The sequence below is a fragment of the Carassius carassius genome, chromosome 1 (assembly GCF_963082965.1).
Source record: "Carassius carassius chromosome 1, fCarCar2.1, whole genome shotgun sequence".
NCBI lineage: Eukaryota > Metazoa > Chordata > Actinopteri > Cypriniformes > Cyprinidae > Carassius > Carassius carassius.
The window spans coordinates 13,130,658-13,156,174 of record NC_081755.1 but is presented as its reverse complement, the minus strand read 5'-3'; the positions used below and the strand labels follow the sequence as shown (position 1 = coordinate 13,156,174).

General features: G+C 38.1%; 1 protein-coding gene across 1 annotated transcript; it reads right to left on the bottom strand.

Annotated features, from left to right (window-relative positions):
* Positions 1-4,230: 4,230 nt before the first annotated feature.
* LOC132159951 (uncharacterized) lies at positions 4,231-13,821 on the bottom strand. The gene is made up of 3 exons (XM_059569968.1): positions 13,653-13,821; positions 5,957-6,634; positions 4,231-5,473 (listed from the first exon to the last, which is right to left on the bottom strand). Exons 1-3 carry the CDS (start codon positions 13,819-13,821, stop codon positions 4,347-4,349), a joined length of 1,974 nt encoding a protein of 657 aa, XP_059425951.1. The 3' UTR covers positions 4,231-4,346.
* Between the last annotated feature and the right edge of the window lie 11,696 nt (positions 13,822-25,517).

Genomic DNA, 25,517 nt, shown 5'->3' with positions numbered 1-25,517 from the left:
TTTATTCACCAGGAAGAAAAGCTCGTTCCGTGCATCATACATCATTATGCTATTTCTACGTCACTGGGCATGCGCAGTACTTACCAGTTTCGGTTTTCGATCCGATTAAGTGTTTGCATGTCCCCTCGCTCGGATTACAAAAGGAATACACCACCCCTTACAATCCGATCAAAAACTTTTGTTGGATCTGGCCAATCCAATCCGATTGACATGTTTACATGTGACTTTTTTTATTCTGATTGTGCTTCTATTACAATAACGATTACGAACAATCTAGCACGGGTCTTGGGTTTTTCCAAGTGACTAAACCGATAGAGCTAGCATCCTCAACTCTCTTGCCCTGTCTAAATGCAAACTGCAATGGATAAAGTCTATCTTTTGACTGCTGTAAAATTTCATCTTTAACCGCTTTCTCAAAACACTTCATAACTAATGAAGTAAGAGCTACTGGCCTGAAATCATTTATCACCTGGGGGGACCCAGTCTTAACTACAGGAAGTACAATTGATTTTTTTTCCAAATTTCAGCAACTCTTTGTAACATAAGAGACTGGGAGAAAATGTGTTGAACAATTTCACGCAGCTGTTGATTGACTGCATGGCAATTCTTGTTTTAAAATGTCAATTTCTGACTTCTGAATCATTATCGTCAAACCTTAAATAAAATGTGTTAAGTTACAAACTGTTTTGCAGAAATGAATCCATTCATTTTAAAATCCTGCTGTCTTCTTTACACCCTAGCATTTCCTTCATGTCTTCCCAGGCTGATCTTAAGTTACTTCCACTTAACTGTTTCTCAATTTTATCCTTATATCTAACTTTATCTCTCACAGCCTTTTTTATCTCCTTAACCGTATTCATATCATCCTGTTAAAAGGCTATTTGTTTACTATGCAGAAGGTATAGTGTGTAATTGGACAACCATGGTTTGTTATTTGGAAAATCCATGACCATTTTGTAAGTGGGGGCGGGGTTTTGGTTTTCAAGTGACAGCAGCAGTTTACTAACTTCAGTCAGTCACAAAAGGATGAATGGAAAGATAAAGAGCTAACGCATGGGACACATGCCAGGTCAGTAGTTGGCGATCATGAAACACCCAGTGAAAACATTATATGCATGCACATGATGTCAACTTTTTTACAAATTCACATTTTTTGTTGCTTGCATAGATATGATACAGGTGTCATGTTCAGAAGTTTGTGTCTTCAGTCCCCCAAAACAGAGTTATTGAAGACACCTAAAGTTCACAAACAGAATCACTGAAGGAGAAAAGGGTAAGTTACTGGTTAACATTATAGTGGTCAATGTTTGCTTTAGTTGGGCTCTTGACCCTTGACTTTTTAACATAACATTTTATATGGCTGTTTTAAATGCATTATTGCAGCTGGACATGCTAAGAGAAAAGATGTTCAGGTGATGTTGGTTATGATTTTACATAATCGTTGTTTGTCCTGAGTGTTATAAATAGAGCCTGTTCTCGGAGTTAAATTAACATTCATTATTAGAGTTGTGACGTTCGCGAACGAACCGATTCTTTTGAACGGCTCATAAACATGAACGATGGGAGCCGAGTCGCGGCTGGAGGGGAGCCGTTCTTTCTGTCGTTCTTTTTTCCTATGCGTATTTTACACAGATGCAAACAAATGAGCTCCTCCGCGAGACAGAACAGTTATAGGGGGAGGGGCGCACCCAGCGCAGGCCAACCCTTTATAGCGTGATGATATTAGTTATTAGTTGTGCATGTTCATTGCAGCCCACTTTGTTATTGTTCATTGACTTGAAGGGGCTGATGTCCTATTTGCAAAGTTTACAGTAGTAATAGTATGTAGTATGTAGACATTTCCATTTTATTTATTCTAATTTTATCTACTTTAAATATTTTTTGTTTTCTATCAAAATGTTCTTGTGTGAAAGTGTTTGCAGTAAAAGCTGTTTTGCACAGAAATTCATTGCAGCCGGCTTTGTTTTTGATGTTTATTTGAGTAGGTATTGTATGAATAACATAAGTCAACGTAGCTTTACACACACTTTGTACTAAAGGTAAATCCAAAATAGTGATGTCACTGTCTAAGCAGAGGGATTTGTGCAACCCTATGGAATATAGTCCACACATGACAAATGAGGTAATAATCAATATTTCAGAATAATTCAAACTCAGATATTGGTGTGTGATATCTGAGTTTTAATTATTTGACTACAAATCTCACCTCATCATTCCTCCCAGTGATTATTTCCAGGATAAACTGAGATGCCCCCAAGCTGGCTTCTTAAAACTGACTAAATATTAAAAAAGAAATATCGCGAAGATCCGGATCCCCTCAAAGAGCCATAAATCCCATCACTATTCATTATAGCAGCCACTGTCATTCAAAAATAGTAGCAGATCTGGAATTCTGATTAAGAAAAAAAAATTGTAGTGGGGAAGGGGAACCCTTTTAGGCACACAGTGACATCAAGAACCAGCGTATGAATCTCAAGAATGGTGACAAACAGCATAGTCAGATGAACTGTAAGCATCACAAAACAAGCTACTAAAAAATGCATTAACATATATATATATATGTTTGAATGTTAATCATTTTGAATGGTTAATTTCTAAGCATCTCATTTGATTAACTCTAATGAATTCTTATGTGTTAAATTTAATTAATATTTCTTGTAATATGTTGCCACAATTTTATTAAGTAAATATAGTGTATTATTTGTAACAGTGTACACAAACTATGCACACATTTACTATCATGTTTGCCTATGAAAGACAATCTAACCAATCAGAGTAGGTATGGGGCTGGTTGACATTTGCAACCCTGTCTCTATATGCACGCTGCAACCGGGTGCTTCTCGTTTTGTCCAACGAAACCAATATTTTCGTATACATTTAACTTATTTTTTTCATGTTATTTTACTAATTTTGAATGATTGCTTGTAAGCAGCTCATTTGATTAATTCTAATGTGTTAAATTTAATTAATAATATTGCTTGTAATCTGTTGCCACAATTTTGAGTCAATATAGAGTATATATTTTTTACAGTGTAGGCCCAATATATATTTGACCTAATCAATATGTGCCTATTTATAAAATATGTGATATTTTACATAAGGTATAGTATACAAACATGTTTATGCAAATGTATAAAACCACTTGTACCTTCACTACAGTACTCCTTGTAGGCTACTTATACTAAAACTGCTTACGTAAGGGAAAGTTTACCCAAAAATGTAAATTGTGTCATCATTGTGTCATCTTCAAGTTGCAAACCTATGAGATTCTTTCTTCTGTTGAGCACAAAATAAGATATTTTGCAGAATGTTGGTAACCAAACAGTTAAATGTGTAATTTTCTTTTAGGCATACCTTTTTTATTATATAGATGTAATATTTCATTTGTATTTATTTATTTATTTATTTATTTCATTTAACTTTTTGATACACAATACCCTGTTGGGGCAACTTAATCGCTGCTTTTTGTTTTGCACAATGTTCAACCGTTTTAAGACAAAATGATTTGTTGTGTTTTCATATTCAAGAGATTAGATGCAACTTTTTTTGAGTTTGCATCGAATGTTCTTTGACTATAATGCAAAATAAATTTGTTTCTGAAAAAAGATTGATCTGTTGAAAGCAGTTATTTTGAGTTGGATGCCAAATGCTCTCCTCCTATTCAAATTTGACATTAAAGGGGTGAATAAAATATATTTACTCACTGGCAACTATAGTTGTCGGACATTCAAATAAATATGATTTTCAAAAAAAAAAAAATATTCTGAGGAAAATAAATCCAGACCATGCACATAGGGCACTATTAACATGACTATATGCATGAAACCATTCAGAAATATTTCGGGCACAAATGGGTTAATTAAAATACAAAAATACTGGTGTGCAAAATGTATTTCAATAAAGTACAAGAAATTAGTAAAAATGCAAACAATATTTACAAGCAATAATTTAAAGTTCAAGAGACCATGTTGTTACATTTAGTAATACTAGATACATAAGAGAAAGAGAAGTGCTTTCCCATCTTTGAACAACATATATACATATTCTTTAACCCTAACACTAGTCAATATATCCAATATATTTATCCCCCCCCCCCCCCAAAAAAGGGAAAATAATTATGCATTATTTTATGCTTTTATTAATACTGTAATGGTTCAGTACAGTATCAAAAAAACACTATATGCATAAAACAATTATGTAAGTACAGAAAATAAAAACAAAGCATGTTTGCTATTTGTGTTTTGATTTTAGACTTTCAGAAATATCACGAAATGACAACCTGTTTTATTCTTAATTCTATTACAATATTTGTAGTTCTTTTATTTTCTCTCTTTTCATTTCTCTATTTATTTTTTTTGTGCTTTATGTTGTCTTTGATACTCTTTAAGCATCTCTGTCAGCTCCAGAACATACTTCAGTTTTCTTTCTGTCGACTTGTGAAATTCCTCCGCTTGTTTTCTGGCTTCATCTTGATGTTTCTTCATCATCTCTTTAATTTCCTTCTCATGTTTCTGTCTCTCCCTTCTTTTCATTTCTTCTATTTTCCGATGAAATTCAGCTCTTTGTTGTTTTTCCTCTTCTGATCGTTTCCGGTTTTCAGTCTCTTGTTTCTTCTGTTCTGTTTTCTCTTTTTCTTCAAACTCTCTTCTGAGTTTTTTCTCTTTTTCTCTCAGCTGATTCTGCATTTTCTTTCTGTCCATCTCCTCTCTTAGTTTCTTTTCCTCGAGTCCCTTCATCATGCTTTTCACTTCCCTGTCATATTTGGCTTGTAACTCATCTTTCTGAGCTTGAATTTCTTTTTCTTTCTTTTTCATAATTTCCTCCATTCTCTTTTTAATGGACATCTCTGCCTCCTCAAACATGTTGTTAGTGAAGTATCGACCCTGATTTGTATTTTTCACCTCTTCTATCATCTTTAACAGTTTAATCACTTGAGTTGTATCTTGTTTCTCTCTGTTATTGAAAACCAGGAATCTGTTTCCACAATCTCTAATCAGTTTCTTGAGTTCTGCAGAGTTACTTCTCTTTACAAAACCTTCTATGGACTCCTTCTCAAGTTCGTCTCCTCTAGTGAACAGAACAATGCTGAACTGAGCAGCTTTTGGACCAAAGATCTTCTTTATCAGATCCATAGTGTCCATCTTCTCTTTGGTGAATCTTCCCAAACTCAACACAATGACAAACACATGAGGTCCAGGTGATGAGAGTGAAACACATTTCATTATTTCTTCCACCAAATTATCATTTGACAGTGTTGTGTCAAAGAGTCCTGGAGTATCAACAACAGCTACTGATCGACCATCAACTTCACCAACTCTCTTTTCACATGCAGTCGTCACTGAATCTGTGCTCATTCGGCTGGGAAACTCATTTCTTCCCAGAATAGTGTTTCCTGTTGCACTCTTTCCATTTCCTGTCCTCCCGATCAGCACAATCCTCAAACACTCCTGATCAACTGTTTCACCTTCAGCACCTGAAAATAAAGTAAAAAAAAGATGTCACAACATACTTCTGTGTTGTCGTCCACATCGACGTGCAGTACACATACAGACCACTAGTCTGCAGTGTCCACAGGCATGTTGCTGGTGTAATCCACAATACCACGACAAAAGCCAAAGAAGAAGCAGTTCGTCAGAGAAGCATTATAGCCATGACGGCAGCAAATAAATATCAAATAATTAAATCATTAATTATGACACTTGTTCTTTGCTTTGTTTTATATAAGTAGGTGTAACATTACAATATATTAAAGTGCACATAAACACACACAAAACTGAAGTACATACAGAGGGAAGGATCCTAAGCAGATCAATCACAGCACTTGCAGTCCGCATAGAATTGACGAAGATTGAGGAGTTTGCTTGATTTTGTTATACATTCAGTGATCGCAAAATCCTGGAGGGACTGACTTATACACACGAGATGTCATACTGAACACAAAAATAAATACACTCACCTTCTGACTGAACCTTGCCTTGTAGCTCTTTGATTTTATTTTCCATTTCTTTCTTATGTTGTTCCTCCAGTTCATGTCTGACTCTGTTCTCTTGTGCTTTCACATACATTTGAAGTGAATAGGGTTCAGTCTTCATGTTTTCTATATAATCCAGTAGTTCTGGGATCTGTCTCGAGTTTTCAGGTTCATTTAACCCCATCACTTTGTAGTGACCTCCACAACGACTGATTAACCTCTGAAATTCTGGGCTGGATTCAACAAAATTAGTCACTTTTTTAATAAGAATAAGCTCTGTTGTGAAAAGCACCATGAAATTGTCTCTGGAGTTAAATATATTCTGGATCTTCTCTATTTCTGCTATCTCATCGTTATTAAGTGGAGCAGCAGGAACAATGAGGAGGAAAACATGAACTCCAGGATCACAGAGAGATACACAGTTGAGAGTCTGACGCATCACTTCCTCCTCTGAGAGCCGAGTAAGAGCTGGAAGCTCTAGCAAACTGATCAGACGTCCATGTATCCTCTCCTCTCTCTTCACACACTCTTCACTGATCGCTCTCTGGTGTAAAGGTTTTAGCTTTTTCCCTCGTAAAAGTTTGGACACAGAAACCTTGAATGTGCTATCACATCCACACAGCACAAGATTCAGCTTCTGTTTTCCAAAGAAATTCAGTGACACTGGAAAAAATATTTAGAGATATTAGACACAGTCTAAGACGTACAGTAGTCAACATTTGAAGTGTATCAAAACCTTTCATCAAAGTTGTCCTAAAAAAACAACAACAAAAAAACCTGTTCTTGTCTTAGGACAACTTTTTTGATCCACTTCAAATGTTGACTACTGTAGTTAACAATCACTTTCAAACATCATATACATATACTTGTAATATATATTTGTGTGTGAGTGTGTGTGTGTGTTTGTTCCTGGTAATCTGTACGTTATAGGAACAAAAACCTCCCCAAAGATCACAATATCATAAATTTTTTTACCTTGTGGGGACATTTATTTACAACCCGAATTCCGAAAAAGTTGGGACGTTTTTTAAATTTTAATAAAATGAAAACTAAAAGACTTTCAAATCACATGAGCCAATATTTTATTCACAATAGAACATAGATAACATAGCAAATGTTTAAACTGAGAAATTTTACAATTTTATGCACAAAATGAGCTCATTTCAATTTTGATTTCTGCTACAGGTCTCAAAATAGTTGGGACGGGGCATGTTTACCATGGTGTAGCATCTCCTTTTCTTTTCAAAACAGTTTGAAGACGTCTGGGCATTGAGGCTATGAGTTGCTGGAGTTTTGCTGTTGGAATTTGGTCCCATTCTTGCCTTATATAGATTTCCAGCTGCTGAAGAGTTCGTGGTCGTCTTTGATGTATTTCTCGTTTAATGATGCGCCAAATGTTCTCTATAGGTGAAAGATCTGGACTGCAGGCAGGCCAGGTTAGCACCCGGACTCTTCTACGACGAAGCCATGCTGTTGTTATAGCTGCAGTATGTGGTTTTGCATTGTCCTGCTGAAATAAACAAGGCCTTCCCTGAAATAGACGTTGTTTGGAGGGAAGCATATGTTGCTCTAAAACCTTTATATACCTTTCAGCATTCACAGAGCCTTCCAAAACATGCAAGCTGCCCATACCGTATGCACTTATGCACCCCCATACCATCAGAGATGCTGGCTTTTGAACTAAACGCTGATAACATGCTGGAAGGTCTCCCTCCTCTTTAGCCCGGAGGACACGGCGTCTGTGATTTCCAACGAAGAATGTCAAATTTGGACTCGTCTGACCATAAAACACTATTCCACTTTGAAATAGTCCATTTTAAATGAGCCTTGGCCCACAGGACACGACGGCGCTTCTGGACCATGTTCACATATGGCTTTCTTTTTGCATGATAGAGCTTTAGTTGGCATCTGCTGATGGCACGGCGGATTGTGTTTACCGACAGTGGTTTCTGAAAGTATTCCTGGGCCCATTTAGTAATGTCATTGACACAATCATGCCGATGAGTGATGCAGTGTCGTCTGAGAGCCTGAAGACCACGGGCATCCAATAAAGGTCTCCGGCCTTGTCCCTTACGCACAGAGATTTCTCCAGTTTCTCTGAATCTTTTGATGATGTTATGCACTGTAGATGATGAGATTTGCAAAGCCTTTGCAATTTGACGTTGAGGAACATTGTTTTTAAAGTTTTCCACAATTTTTTTACGCAGTCTTTCACAGATTGGAGAGCCTCTGCCCATCTTTTCTTCTGAGAGACTCTGCTTCTCTAAGACAAAGCTTTTATAGCTAATCATGTTACAGACCTGATATCAATTAACTTAATTAATCACTAGATGTTCTCCCAGCTGAATCTTTTCAAAACTGCTTGCTTTTTTAGCCATTTGTTGCCCCCGTGCCAACTTTTTTGAGACCTGTAGCAGGCATTACATTTTAAATGAGCTAATTAAGTGGATAAAAGTGTACAATTTCTCAGTTTAAACATTTGCTACGTTATCTATGTTCTATTGTGAATAAAATATTGGCTCATGTGATTTGAAATTCCTTTAGTTTTCATTTTATTAAAATTTAAAAAACGTCCCAACTTTTCCGGAATTCGGGTTGTAGGTCCCCATGAGGAAACAAGCTTATAAATCATAATAAGTGATGTTGGTGGAGTAAGTCTTATGGAATTGAATAAAGAGTTTGTGAAGTAAACAAAAAAAAAAACATAATAGTTATTTAGGTCACCATGAGGAAACAAGCTTATAAATCATAATAAGTGATGTTGGTGGAGTTCGGCTTATGGGATTGAATATAGAGTTTGTGAAGTAAACAAAAAAATAACATAATAGATGTTTCTATAATTCCATCTTTATGGTTCTCTGTGATTTTAAGTAGTATTTGTAAGGAATGTTGTCAATCCAAAATCAGCACAAAAACAAAAAAAAGCATATAAAGAGAAAAGAGTACCAGACCAAGAATTGAGCCCTGAGGGACACCAGACTTTAAATATATCTCAGATGATAATTGGTTTCCAATACCAACAACATACCTCCTATTGGAGAGATATGAATGAAACCACCATGCCCCGAAGGCCCACACAAGTTTCAAGATGTGATGTAAGTGTATTATGATCAACTAGATCAAAGGCAGAACTGAGGTCTAATAGAACCAAAGCCATAGACTGCCCAGAGTCAGTAATTAGCATAGTATCATTCAAAACTCTTAAGAGAGCTGACTCAGTACTGTGACAGGATTTAAAACCAGATTGACATTTTTCAGAGATTGAATTGATAGTCAAATATGACTGTAGTTGATTTAGAAGAGATTTGTTGATTTTTTTAAGATGAGGCCGCACAGTGGCAAATTTAAAGTCACCAGTATAGAGGTATTTGTTAATAACAGACAACAGGTCAGAGTCAACCAGAGGTGTAAAAAGTACTCAAAAATTTTACTCAAGTACAAGTATCTGGTCAAAATCATACTTGAGTAAAAGTAAAAAAGTACAACTTTAAATTGTACTCAAGTATTAAAAAAGTTGAAGTACTTTTTTTTTCTGACAGACAATACAGAAGAATGGTTAAAGGGAGAGACGAAAACAATGCAATGGCACAGGTCAAACATGTACAGTATTTTTAGTTCAACAACAAAAATTTAAATGAAACCCAGTGGAATACCAAAAAAATAAAAACACAGGGAAAGGGATTAAAAGGAAACTCCATCATTTCCACCCTCATGCCATCCTATATGACTTTCATTTATCAGATGAACACAAACTAAGAGTTTTAGAAAACAAATCATTACTCTTTATACAATGAAAGTGTATGGGACATACAAAAATGACACTTCAAAAACTATACATAAAGAGAATATGACAGTAACTCATGCAACCCCTGTTAATGTATCAAGGTCTTCTTAAGTGAAAGGATAGTCATATGTAAGAAAAATACAAATACCAATATTTTAATCTTGACCGTCATATTAACTTTGTGTGGTTTCTGAAGTGGTCTTAGCTTGTGTTCATGTGAAGAAAGAAAGTCATAAACATCTGGGATGACAGATGTTCAGTAAATGGTGTGAGAATTTTCATTTTTGGGTGAACTATCCCTTTGAAGAGCAAGATGTGATGGAGAGGCTAGAAATATATTCCAGACAGAATACAAGAATGTGTTTAATTAATGAGGAGAGTCATAGAATAGAAACATACAATGTTAACATTTTTAAAGGCCACTTTATTTGTGTTGTCTCTTCTACGTCACTGTTTAAAAGGACAATTAATCTTATAAATGTTTATTTGGTGCATTTAGAGTTTTTTTCTTAGCAAATATTGATAAATAATTATTTGTGACTAATTAGATTAATTAATGAGAAAAGCATTTATTTATTAAGATTAAAAGAAATTCACTGACAGTCCTAATTCCTACTTAAACATTCATATAAAGACATATTGTAAATGCAACTTATCCACCACCTGGTAAGAACATCACTAAACATGAATGACATGAATTAATTTAGCTTTTTTTGTCTCTTTTTTGGAGATTTGTAACATGTAATAAAAAAATCCCACAAAAATATTAATTGTATTTAAATTCTCATCACTGATTTTATTAGCACTCAATTTTGTGCATTCAGCTAATATATTACATAGCTAATGGCTCTATCAAAACAGAACAAATAATGAACAAACTTTTTTGTTTTGGGTGGGAAAACGCAACTTTGCTACCTCAATATGCTACCTCAGATTTGATGGTGAACTTTTTAAAGCCAGACATTTACCTGATGAAAGTCATAATTGAAGTAGAAATGTGTTTAGTTTGTCTTTTTTCCATTTACATTCAGCATTTCTACAGGTCTGTCTGAGAGAACGAGTGAAATCATTTTGCCAAGGTATTGAATTGTGTTAGTTTTTTCAACTTTAGTGGTGCAACAGTGTTTAAAATATTAGAAAAGGTAGCACTGAACAGACTTAGATGTTCATCAACACCCAAGTGATATGTAGAGGAATTGATATCCTGATTAGCACTGAGATGTACGTATATGGAGGAAAATTCGTCACTTGAGCGGTCAGTGATAATACGAGTCCATCGTGGAAGTGAAGAATGTCTGTGAGTATTCCTGTCCAATGGCATAGAAAACAATATAGGTTTATGATCAGACAAGCCTGCATCATCGATAATAATGTCCAACAATGATAAACCACAGGATAAAGTCCAGAGTGTGGCCCCGAACATGTTGGTTCAGACACCCATGCAGAAAGTCAAAAGTGTCAAGTAAATTAAGAAAGTCTTTTGAAAGTGACTTAGATTCACAGCAGACGTGAGTGTTAAAATCCCCCAAGATCAGGATTTTTATCATGATTGGTCTGATCAGTTTAGAATTTGGACCAATCAGACACACAACTATTTGTTATATTTAACAAATAATATCTAACACCCTCATCTAACCAAAGGGTCTATGGACCCTTCCCCCGAAATGCAATTATGACCTCAAAAAAGGCAAAAACGGGCCTTTCATGTTACTGTGGTAACACAGACACACATCAAGATAAGATTGTTTTACAACTCGAAATAATATAGAGTTTTCACTGTAAATTCACTTTGAAACAGACCAATTTACCCTTGTACTACACAGTCCATCCTAATTATATCTCCCTCTAGATATAACAACTTGAGAAATCTAGGAACATGTACCCAATTTCCCCATTTCATTATTTATTTATTTATTTTTTCATGCTCATTTTCATTATATGCTGGTACCTATGGAAGGTATTTGTGTTACCAGAATCTTTAATAGTTTCTTCAACAACATCCAATCAAAGTCCATATGTGAAGCATATGCCTGAGGACAAAAGGTGGTAAAACTTCCCTCCAAAAGGAACCATTCCTCACTGGCTCACTCGAATACTGAATGTGTGACAATGTCACCCTATATAGATCACTGATCACCAGATCAGAGCAGTCCTTTTTAGATTCAGGAATTCCAGGAGAACATGCTGAGCTAAGAGCCTTAAAACCCACCCTAGGTTTGTGCCAGGCCTTCTGCTTTGGCTTTCCATTCATCAATATCCTCTGCTTCAAACTGGTCTTTCTCATCAACTCACTTCAGCAGAGACCAACTGGAGCCCCAAAGTGCATCAGGACTCTTTTTCAAACAGGCGAGACGTGCAAGTATCAAACTTAGTCTTAATGATTGATATATTAAGTATCATATGCACCTTTTACAAAGGTGTGTTTGAACTAAGAAACTGAAATGCTGTTTCCTCCAGGCTGTAGATCTGCTGAATATCAAATTGTATCATAGCTTCATGTCTTTATTTCTTATCTCTTTACTGCCTAAGCTTTAACCCTTTTTCCTATGCCAACTGTATGTGTGTGTTCGTGTTTGTTTTAGACTAGTTTGTGTTTATGTTGTTAATAAAGTCTTATTTGTATCACACATTGGGCCCTATTTTAACGATCTGAAACGCAAGTGTCAAAGCGCAAAGCGCAAGTAACTTTGTGGGCGGGTCTCGGCGCTGTTGCTATTTTCCCGGCGGGATAAACGGCTCTTGCACCAGGCGCAAATCTAAAATGGGTTGGTCTGAAGTAGCTTCATTATTCATAGGTGTGGTTTGGGCGTTACGTGAAATAACCCAATCAGAGCATCATCTCACATTCCCTTTAAGAGCAGGCGCGCTTGTTCTAAAGTGGATTCCTATTATAACGGCGGATTTGCCAGACGCCCGCCAGGAGCGGTTCACAGCCAAGGAGAGCAACGCTCTCGTCAGGGACGTTGGGGATGGAGAAACCCACCCAAAATAACTTCGGTTAAAAAGGCGTATTATAATTTGGGTAAATGTGTAAGCTAGATGTATGCTTTTATAATAAATTGTCTATCTATCTATCTATCTATCTATCTATTTATCTATCTATCTATCTATCGTAATAATGTATGATTTGCAAAAATGATAACTGCTGCTTCTGTGTAGATGAGAGAATCGTGCGCGTTGTGCACATGCTACATTGATTATGGCCAAGCATGCGCCCTTAAAATAGCATATGAATAACATGCGCAACGCGCCACTGACTTTAAACTATTTTCTCCTGGTTAGTGGCGCAATTGTTTTCTAAACCTGCAAAATAGCATGAAGGAACGTTTGCGCCGGAACACGCCTCCTTTTTTGCGCTGAACCGCCCAGGGAGCGCAAGTTCATTCCCTAGTTTAGCGACGTGCTTCTTTGGAGGGAAAAGCGCGCTTTGCCAGGGAGCAAAATAGGAATGACACATGCGTCGGTGTACAAAGTCAATTACGCTGGGTGCAAGATAGGGCCCTTGAGGTTGTTCATTGTTTGTTCATAACTGGAGTCCCTAATCATGCAGATTTTTACTACATTCTCTGAGTAGTTTTGTACTGTAAGAAAGTTGTTTTTCTTAAACAGGAAAGTAACATTCTTAGAATTGACAGTTGACACTGAGATAACTAGTTATGATTGATTATTCATATTTCCCCTTTGAGCTGATTCGCTACAACAACAACAAAAAATTTGCATCACTGAAATGATTCCATTCATACTCACTTTGTGTTGGTTTTATCCTACGAGTCCATCTACGAAAACTGGAACGTAGACCTTCTAAGGGGAAAAATGTATGTTATCACACAATTACATAAGCCACTTCTCAGTGTATTAATTAGATATAATTGTTCTTAACGGAAAGTCAATGTTTACCTAGAGGTGGATTGTTTGTTGTTTGGAAAACAGGCCTTAATTCTTCAGGAGTCTCCAGGTTAGAGTTTCTGTCTTCCTCGTTCTTCTCATTGCATTCCAGTGGTGGCTGATCTTCTTTCCTCTGTAGATGATGCTGTTGTCTTCTGCTGGTCTGCAGTAGATGTTCCATTGAGTCTACAACGATTGTCTATTTTAGTTTTCTCAAAAAGAAAACAGAAAAAGAAAAAGCACAATCTGCTCTGCTTTTTGTCTCCATTCTGATGTGACTGGTCTACCACAAGTATGCAACACCCCTTTCTATATCTGCTATGGATGCTTCATGCTGTTGACCTCAAATGAAAGTGAAACTATAAATGCAATATGCAAAAAAAAAAGTTTTTTTTTTCAATTCTGAAAGTAATAAATAATCAAGTAATCATTATACACTAGCTAAAGGTTGATGTTTGAATTTAAATAGCCAAATACTTCAGATTTTGTGATTGAATAATTATTGCAGTGAATGCCAAATATATAACATGCTACAAACATAATAATCAGTGCAATAATGATCCAATAAGGATTGGTGGCAACACTTTATTTTACGGTTATATCTATTAGTTAGCTTAAGAACTATGAATTTCCTCTCAATAAATTTTTTAATTTCTGCTAATTAATAGTGAGTAAGGTAGTGGTTATGTTTAGGTATTGGGTAGGATTAGGGATGTAGAATAAGGTCATGTAGAATAAGGCATTAATATATGCTTTATTATCACTAATACATGGCTAATATTCTAGTAATATAAATGCTAATAAGCAACTAATAGATGTAACCGTAAAATAAAGTGTTACCGAATTGGTAATTAGATGTAAAAACCTTATTGTTCAAACATGACTTTGTTTTAAATGGGAAATATAATTTCTTATACTATCTTTAAGATCTTGAATAGCACATTTTACTCAACTATAACTCACTGTTCGGAGGCTGACGTTCGCTTCCTCTTTTGTGGAGTTTTTCTGAAGTCTCCCAACCATCATCTTCAAAGAAATAAAAAAAGTCATCCATCTTTACCCTCAGTAAAGTACTTCAGGTAGTAAGAAACTGTGTTGTGAGCTAAATGAAAAGGTGTGACCTCATTATACAGTAAAAACTCAGAAACTGGTTAGACTTGATGTGACATACATTCCATACAACTTCCTGCGTTATGATCACCAGAGCTGTGTGATCTGTTAGAGGACTGACTGCCACAAGAATTCTGTGGCTCTATGAATTCCTATTCCTTTTTTAGAGACAAATCACATGGCACTGGAAATGAGGAACAACTAGCAAAACATCAGGAAGAGGGAATTGGTCGGGCTGCAAATTTCACTACTTTCACAAAGAACACAACAGTTGACCAGAGAGGGCCACCAAAACTTATTCCAGGTAAATGAGTGCCACACCACCTGAATAAATCACTGTATAACTTTGTCTCAGCTGATGGGGATGTAAGAATCACCCATTTGCCAAATGATGGAATCCAAACGGCATGTAAATATTTTGCTTGTGCTAACTTAATTTAATTTATTAGAATTACAGTTACAAATTGACTCCAACCATTTGACTTACAATTTGACTTACAAAATTGACATTTACATTTGACTTCAACCCAATGCTTCAATCAGATTAAAATTTCAAATGATTTAAAAATTTATACTGGGTTAGAGGATACTGAATGTAGAAATAATTTTACATAAATGTGTATTTAAAAAAAAGAACATTGGTGAAACTTTACAATAAGGTTCATTAGTTGGCTTTTCACTGTTATACACTCGAGAGCGCTATTACACATTTTCTGAATTAGTAAAAATCTCCCTGACCAAAAACACACATAAACAGGAAGGAGAAATTAGTGATCTCTTATGTAAACAGATGCATATTAAAAATAATGGGCCCTATCATACACCCGGCGCAATGCGACGCAAGGCACAAGTGTGTTTGCTAGTTTAAGTCTGGTGCCGTTTGCATTTTTCCATCCAGCGCCATGTCGTTTATTAAGTTGGCTTGAGAAAGCCAACTTACTGAAATCCTATTTAAACTTCTTCTTCTTCTTCTTCTTCTTATTTTTCTGGCCGCAAAATTTTTGGACACTAACTTCTCCTAGACCGTTCAAGCTACATACTCCAAACTCGGGTCAGACCTTCATACTGTTCTGACTCGGTGTGCTATATCTTTTCAGACTGGTTTGAGTTACGGTTTTCTTAAAAATTAATATTAAAATCATAAAAATGCCCATAGACTTTGATTGACAGGATGTTCAGATGACCCAAGCTCCAAATCCCATTAGACTCAATCAAGCTTTGATGCTAATCAATTTAAATTCATTCAAACTCATCTAATCTATCTATCTATCTATCTATCTATCTATCTATCTATCTATCTATCTATCTATCTTCAAACCTTATCTATCTATGCTACAATCAGTAAATCATACTTGAACATGGTAAATCGTGGTATACTATAGTAAATCATGGTAAACTATGGTAAATCGTGCTAAATCATGGTAAAATATGGTAAATCATGGTAATCTATGATAAATCATGCTAGAATCAGTAAATCATACTTGAACATGGTAAATCATGGTATACTCTAGTAAATCATGGTAAACTATGGTAAATCGTGGTAAATCATGGTAAACCATGCTAGCAACATGGTAAAAAAATTCTAGCATCATGCTAGCAACATAATAATCATGCTAGCATGGTAAACTATGGTAAATCATGATAAACTATGGTAAATCATGGTAAACTGGTAAATCATGGTAAACTATGGTAAATCGTGGTAAACTATGGTAAATCATGGTAAACTATGGTAAATAGTGTTAAATCATGGTAAACTATGGTAAATCATGCTAGAATCAATAAATCATACTTGAACATGGTGAATCATGGTAAACTTTGGTAAATCATGGTAAACCATGCTAGCAACATGGTAAAAAAAATTCTAGCATCATGCTAGCAACATGCTAATCATGCTAGCAACTTGCTAGTTGCATGCTAGTCATGCTAGAAACAAGCTAGCAACATGCTAATCATGCTAGCAACATGCTAGTCGCATGCTAATCATGCTAGAAACATGCTAACAACATGCTAGTCGCATGCTAGTCATGCTAGAAACATGCTAGCAACATGCTAATCATGCTAGAAACATCTTAGCAACATGCTAATCATGCTCAAATCATGCTAGCAACATGTTAGTCGCATGCAAATCATGCTAGAAACATGTTAGCGACATGCTAACAACATGCTAATCATGCTAGAGACATGCTAGCGACATGTTAGCAACATGCTAATCATGCTAAAATCATGCTAGCAGCATGCTAGTCGCATGCTAGTTATGCTAGAAACATGCTAACAACATGTTAATCATGTTAAAATCATGCTAGCAACATGCTAATCAAATAGTGATAATGTTGCTAGTCATGCTAGAAACATGCTAGCAACGTGCTAGTCATGCTAGAAACATGCTAGCAACATGTTAATCATGCTAGAGACATGCTAGCGACATGCTAATCATGCTAAAATCATGTTAGCAACATGCTAGTCGCATGCTAATCATGCTAGAAACATGCTAATCATGCTAGTAACATGTTAGCAAAGTGCTAGTTAAATGCTAATCATGCTAGAAATATACTAGCAACATGTTAGTCATGATAACAATATGCTAGCAACATGCTAGTCATGCTAACAACATGCTAGTAACTTGCTTATCATGCTAGAAACATGCTAGCAGCATGTTAATCATGCTATAAACATGCTAGAAACATGGTAGCGACATGCTAGTAATGCTAACAACATGTTAGTTACTTGTTAATCATGCTAGAAACATGTTTGTCGCATGCATTCTTTCTGTCAAACTAATCTATCTATCATTCTTTCTTTTGAACTAATCTATATCATTCTTTCTAACTAATCTATCTGTCATTCTTTCTAACTAATATATCTTTCTTTCTTTCAACTAATCTATCAATCTAACTTTAAACTATAAACTTCTAACTTCTTTAAACTTCTTCAAACTTTCTGGTCAGGCTTTCTCAAGCCAACTTAAAGTTTGTCTCGACAAACATTTTTTTCTAGTTAACAAATGCATTTGCACCCATTTTTGCACCCATGGGCATGCTGGTCTAAAAAAAGAGGTATGTTCGGGCGCATTGCTATTTTAAGGAGCTGAAATTAGACTGCGGCGTAGACCAACTCAAACCTGGTCTAAAGTCTGGCGCAATGTTTTTTCTTTGTTATTTAAATAGTGTACATGCTGCTTATTAAACACAGGGATGCACAGCAACACACAAACATGCCAAATAAAAAAAAATTAAAGGATTGCAATGCATACGATTTTTTGAAGGCTAATATAAATATATATATATATATATATATATATATATATATATATATATATATATATATATATATGTCTATATGTCATAATGGATAGTCATCGCATGTATCAGAATTAGGCTCTCTATTAGCAGCTCCGTTTCATTTCGTTCTGTCTTTGCGCTTGCCAAATTAGCAAATCCGTCATGGCACGAGCACAACTGGCTCTTAAAGGGAATGGAAGATGAGACTCTGATTGGTTTATTAAACACACCCATTACTCATTAAGAGAATAATGACAACCAGTTTAGACCAAGTTGGTCACCGCAGCCATCAATTCCGCCTAGGACCTCCGGATCCTCCCCGTCAGCCTGGCTCTTTGGCTCTTTGGCTCTCTGTCTCGGCAAACTATGGCAAATCGTGGTATACTGTAGTAAATCATGGTAAACTATAGTAAATCGTGTTAAATCATGGTAAACTATGGTAAATCATGCTAGAATCAATAAATCATACTTGAACATGGTGAATCATGGTAAACTTTGGTAAATCATGGTAAACCATGCTAGCAACATGGTAAAAACAATTCTAGCATCATGCTAGCAACATGCTAATCATGCTAGCAACTTGCTAGTTGCATGCTAGTCATGCTAGAAACAAGCTAGCAACATGCTAATCATGCTAGTCGCATGCTAATCATGCTAGAAACATGCTAACAACATGCTAGTCGCATGCTAGTCATGCTAGAAACATGCTAGCAACATGCTAATCATGCTAGAAACATCTTAGCAACATGCTAATCATGCTCAAATCATGCTAGCAACATGTTAGTCGCATGCAAATCATGCTAGAAACATGTTAGCGACATGCTAGCAACATGCTAATCATGCTAGCGACATGCTAGCAACATGCTAATCATGCTAAAATCATGCTAGCAGCATGCTAGTCGCATGCTAGTCATGCTAGAAACATGCTAACAACATGAGACTCTGATTGGTTTATTAAACACACCCATTACTCATTAAGAGAATAATGACAACCAATTTAGACCAAGTTGGTCACCGCAGCCATCAATTCCGCCTAGGACCTCCGGATCCTCCCCGTCAGCCTGGCTCTTTGGCTCTTTGGCTCTCTGTCTCGGCATCCTCCACCTGCTCTGCCGCTATTGGTCGGCCCCCAGGAGTCAGCAGCCATTCCTCCTCCATGGCTCCTCCCACAGTTGGCTCCACCTTGGGCCGTTATGGCTGTGGCCTGGGTCCTGCTGGGCTCCTCTGTTGTTTCTACGGTGCAAGGTCGCACCTTCCGGGAGGGGGAGTAATGTCACAACCCTGGACTCATTATAACCCTGGACTCATCAGGATTGTCTCCTGTGTTGGATAATTAAAGACTTATTTTGATTTATCCTTGGCTCTGTGTTCCTTCTGGCACAGTATCGTGACAATCATCATATAAAATGAAAACTGCATAATGTTCGAATGTCGATCCAGGAAGTGGTATATGCCTGTGCAAGTTCTGGAGGTGTTGATGGAAGCAATTTACTGGATTTATGCTTTGATAATAGTACTGAACATTATCCGGATGTAGTTTTTCATAAAAATTTGATTTTCTCACCTTTTTACTGAAAACTATTTTTTTTTTAACCTAGCTATATTCAAGTGTTCTTCAAGATTGATTCAAGCTAGAATAAAATGACAAAAAGTTTTTACAAAATTTAAACATTGTTTAAAAGTATTGGCTCTGATCTTTATTTTGTTGTATCGCATATTCTAATGTTCATACAGTCAAATATACAAGGAGGCCTTTAAATTTTAGTTCAAATCATCAAAATTATTGTCTGTTGGTGGCTGGCAACTTTTTTTTTAAATGCTGGCGGTGAAAGAGTTAACTACTTTAGTTAACATGAACTAAGAATGAGCAACACTTCTACAATATTTATTAATCTTACTTAAATGTTCACCCAAAAATGAAAATAAGCTTGTTACTTACAAAACCTCAAGCCATCCTAGGTGTATATAACTTTTTTTCTTTCAGAAGAATCCAATGAGAGTTATATAAAGTTTGTCCTGGCTAATCCATGCTTTTTAATTGGAGTGGATGGTAGCCTAAAATTTTAAGTTGAAAAAATCGCACCCATCCATTATAAAAGAAGTCCACACGGCTCCAGGGATTTAATAAAAGGCCTTCTGAAGCAACGCAATGCATTTGTTTAAGAAAAATATCCATATTTACAGCTTGATAAACCATACACTCTCTCTAATCAAGTAACCGAGACTTGTCAAAGCACTTTATTATTGCTCTTTTTTTTGTTTTGATTGCCTTTTTGTTTTCATTTCTAATGTCTAAAATTACTTAATTTAATTTACTTAATATAAATGTAAGACTCTCAGGCTCACGTTAATAATATTAATATCTTAAACTTTAGACCATAACATAGGCTGATTATTCTTATGGCTAGCAAATCGGTGGGCAGGAAAAACCTAATTGTTCATTTTTTGAAGGGGTCTAGGAGGCTCAACCCTGCCTCTCCACATCATCGTCCCTGCATGGGATCTGCCCTGAAAGCCCTGAGGGCTTTGAAGAGCTCTCCTTTTGAGCCGCTTCAGTCCTTTGTTCCCTTATATTTAGCGTTCTGCCCCCTTCAGGCAGTCGGAACAGCTCTTCGTATGTTTCGTTCAGGAAGCAGAGACTTTCCAAATGGATAATTGATGCTATCACAGTAGCATACTCTTCCTTGGGCCTTCATTGTCCCATGGGAGGAAGAGCCCACTCAACTAGAGGTGTCACTTCCTGGGCTTGGTTTAGCAGTGTGTCGCTATTATTATATTGTATTAATTATTATCTTATTTTATTATTGTTATTATTTTATCTTTAATAATTTCTTACTTTTATGAAGAGTAGGACATAGTTTAGCTAGAAACAATGTGACTTACTGCTGCTAAAGTGGTCTGTTTTTACCTGTCGTGTGACAGTCAGCAATCACTCACTTCCTAATTATTAATTCATTCTTCTCATTTTCTCAATATTTTGATGGCTTTGCACAGCCCAGGGCCCAATAACCTGTTAGCACAAGAATACTTAAAGATGATTGACTGTTGTGTAGAGGTATGAAGACTTTTAACTGTACAAACTGGATTTCTCACATTCTCGCCATATATACTGTTGGTGCCTATGTGAGCAGGTTAGAATATCTCTCTGTCTCTCTCTCTCTCTCTCTCTCTCTATATATATATATACATTCCAGATTTATATTCTATTTTTTGTTCATTTTATGAGATCCATTAATTGGAGTATCAATATTGTTATTACACAAAATTTGAATGGCACTGTAAATATAATAATTGTCATCATTATAAACAGAAAAGAATAATCCACTTTAATATTCAGTTTAAGGGTGTGGTGTGTCACACATGTGCTGGTGTATAGAGTAACCGCACGATGAAGAAGATTTATATCAAAAGAGTTCTTATAATGCCTACGGGAGAATATGGCACATCCAACACAAATCAATCATATGATATAACATTAATAGCGGACAAGGAGGAACTAAACAGACAGGGTTTTTAAACACAAGGAAAGTATTTAGGGGAATGGAAACAGGTGGGGATTAATCAATTAACAAAACAAGGAGCAGAACATGACCAAAATAGGGAAACACAAAAGGAACAGAAAGTCCACGACTGTGGTGGAGGCGGGGCTCCGGAAGCCCGCTGCGGAGTGGTTGAGGATTGAGGTGGAGCCGGAGGGAAGGAGGAGCCTGACAGAGCCGGAGGGATGGAGTGATGAGGCGAAGCCAGTGGAGTGGAGTCCCGAGGCGGCGGACAGTCGACGACTGACCAAGGCGGAGCCAAAGGGATGAGGGAGCACAGTGGAGCCGGTAGGATGACGGGCCACGGTGGAGACGAGGGAGCTGGGTGCCAAAGCGGAGCTGCTGGGTCAAAGGACCGAGATGGAGTCCAGGGCTCAGAAGCTGGAGGCGGAGACAGGGAATCCTCACACCAAGGCGGAGCTGGAGACTAGAAGTCCCGTGGCGAATCATCACGCCCAGAGGGCGCTGACTGAGGGTGAGCTGTGGGACTGACTAGCACCAGTGGACATGGGGTTGGGGAACTGGCTGGTTTGAGAGGAGGTGGGAGAGGCAGGCTGGGAGGGAACACAAATGGACTTGGGTTGGGTGGAACCAGTGGAGACAAAGGAGATACAGGAGATTCAGTGCTGGGCAGAACCAGCGGAGACACAGGGGACTTGGGTAATACCTCACTGAACCAAACATTTAAATCCATCTGGAAAACGTCTATAAGTTCCTCAGAATAATATCCAGAAACCAGATGCAGCTCACCCTCAAAGCCCCCAATCTCCACTAAAACTCCCTCGGGAATGGACGATGTTGCCGGCTCACGCGCCTGGTCAGTCCATGATGAAGGCTCAGGCTCTCTGTCTGCGGTGGGTTCAGGCAGTAGCTCCGTGCAGCGGGATGACGACTGGCTGGTCTCTGGTTCGGGAGTGGTGCTTGAGATATTTTCTTCAGCAGGGCCGACGGTGAATGGAGATCCATTATTCACCAGCACCCACTCCACGAAGGCAGCGAAATCCTCTCTGGGACCGTTCACTGGCAGGCGTGGCTTACACCACTCACTCAGGCTGGTGTAATAAAAAGTACAGAGCGAGCAGTATGGGAAGTTGGTAAGGCACGCCAGATCGATAAACTCCCTGGTGTGGTCCTCCAGCGAATGGTCAGACTGGTCCAGGCAAAGGAGCTGGACAGCTGGGATATTCATTCAGAGAGGGGGGAAAGCAAAATAAACAAAAAAGAAAGAAAAACGCAGCTAAACTCACTTTTTTGGTCCACTATTCTGTCACACGTGTGCTGGTGTATAGAGTAACGTGCACAATGAAGAAGATATATATCAAAAGAGTTCTTTTAATCCTTACGGGAGAATAAGGCACATCCAACAGAAATCATCAAACATATGATATAAAATTAATAGCAGACAAAGAGGAACTAAACAGACAGGGTTTTTAAACACAATGAAAATAATCAGGGGAATGGAAACAGGTGGAGATTAATCAATTAACAAAACAAGGAGCGGAACATGACCAAAATAGGGAAACACAAAAGGAACAGAAAGTCCATGATCGTGACAGGGTGAGGGGCGTTTGGATAATGGGTAAGTGGGCACTGGCCCACTTTATAAAAAAAAAAAACTTTATAAACCACTGCTATAGTTGAAATATTCATCTAATATATGATCAATCAATGTATTGGACAACAGTGAATCATATTTGCTGCAGTCTCATCATTATCCAGTTATATATAGTGATGTAACATGAATTTTATTATTTTCTGGTGTAGTTGCGGAGGCTAGTACTGTTAAAGTACAGAAATCAGCAAAGGGAAACATCGTATTTAATTCAGAGTATTTTAGTATTTTAGACAACTTTGTCATCTAGACAGCCTAGTCATTTAAAAAAAATTAATTAACAAGTTACAGAAAGTCACTCCCTGTAGAAAAACCTGTGTGGGATTAAAAATTTAAGAATCTGTTTAAAATATGCTGATCCTATATTCTGACATAGGATCACATGAAAAAACTAAGGTTATGTACATTGTGTATTTCATTTTGAGGTAAAAAAAAAAAGGATGAAAGTACTAAGAAGATCAAACCAGGGAGCCCAGGTGTCACGACTGGTGATACAAAGATTCACAGAGAGAGAACCAATTGCGAGTACGTCTTTATTAAGGGGTAATCCAAAGAGAATAAACAATCCGGGCATGAGTCGAAACCAAAACATCAATCCAAACATAAACTAAACATGAACACAGGGCAGGGGCACGAACTGACGGACATGAATAAACAAGGACTCCTTGACACATACCAGACAGACCGGGTATAAATACACAGGGAGAGACAAACGCTAATGGGGAATTGACAGAGTGTAATGATTGATAACCAGTGACAGCTGGGTGCAATGATTTAGGCAGAGACGTGAGGAATGTGGTTAATGAAGTGACAGACACCGTGGGGAAGGAGGACATCTAGTGGATACCCAGGGAACACAACCCAGACACTGTGACAATACCCCCCCTCTACGGAGCGGCTCCCAGATGCTCCACCACAAGACTACAAAACAGAGACCAGGAGGGAGGCGGACAGGTGGAGGCTCAGGGGGAGGGACAGAGGGCCAGGCTAACAGAGAGGAACAGGGACAGGAGTGAACACAAAAACAAAAAGCAAAAATAAGAGCAGAGGACCACCACAGCCGTATGGTCAGGAATGAAGCCCCCCAGGGCGGAGCAGAAGACCACCACAGCCGCATGGTCAGGAATGAAGCCCCCCAGGGCAGAGCAGAAGACCACCACAACCGTGTGGTCGGGACGGACGCCCCCCAGGGTGGAGCAGAAGACCACCAAGTCCGTGTGGTGGAGACCAAAGTCCCCCAGGGTGGAGCAGAAGACCACCACATCCGTGCGGCCGGACCAACGGGAGGACGAGTCTGGTTGGGCAAGTCTGAAACAAAGAATCTGAACAAGTTAAGAGTAGCCTCCGTGGCCACAACAGGATCAGTCGGATGCTCATAGAGTTCGACTGAGACCTGACGAGGTTCTGGAAGTCCCGCAGAGGCATGGAGAGATTCCTGTAATCCAGCCGAGACGAGGAGAGGCTCCTGTAATTCGGCAGAGACAAGGAGAGGCTCTGGTAATCCCATGGTGTTTAGACTTGATTCCAGAAGATCAATGCTGACTTGACACTGCTCCGGAAGATCTTAGGTGGTCTGACTCTGCTCCTGAAGATCATTGGTGACTGGTATTTGTTCATGACGATCATTGGTGACTTGCATTTGTTTATGAAGATCATTGGTGACTTGCATTTGTTCATGAAGATCAATGGTGACTTGCATTTGTTCATGAAGATCAATGGGGACTTGCATTTGTTCATGAAGATCAATGGTGACTTGCCTTTGTTCTTGAAGATCACCGTTTACTTGACTCTGTCCTTGAAGATCGCCAGTGACTTGATTCTGTCCTTGAAGATCACCGGTGACTTGACTTTGGAAGGTAAACGGTGACTAGCCCTGACTCTGGAGGGTCATCGGTGACTAGCCCTGACTCTGGAGGGTCATCGGTGACTAGCCCTGACTCTGGAAGGTCATCGGTGACTAGCCTTGACCCTGGAAGGTCATCGGTGACTAGCCCTGACCCTGGAAGGTCATCGGTGACTAGCTCTGACCCTGGAAGGTCATCGGTGACTAGCCCTGACTCTGGAAGGTCAATGGTGACTCACCCTGACTCTGGAAGGTCATCGGTGACTAGCCCTGACTTGTGCTGTGGTGCTGGGCCAGTGACCATCCCATGCTGTGGTGCTGGGTTGATGTCCATCTTGCGTCGTGATGCTGAGCTGGCGGCCATCTTGTGCTGTGGTACTGGGCTGGCGGCCATTTCGTGCTGTAACACTGGATTGGCGGCCATCTTGGGCCATGACTCTGGATGGGCGGCCATCTTAGGCCGTGGCTCTGGACCAGTGGCCATCTTGGGCATTG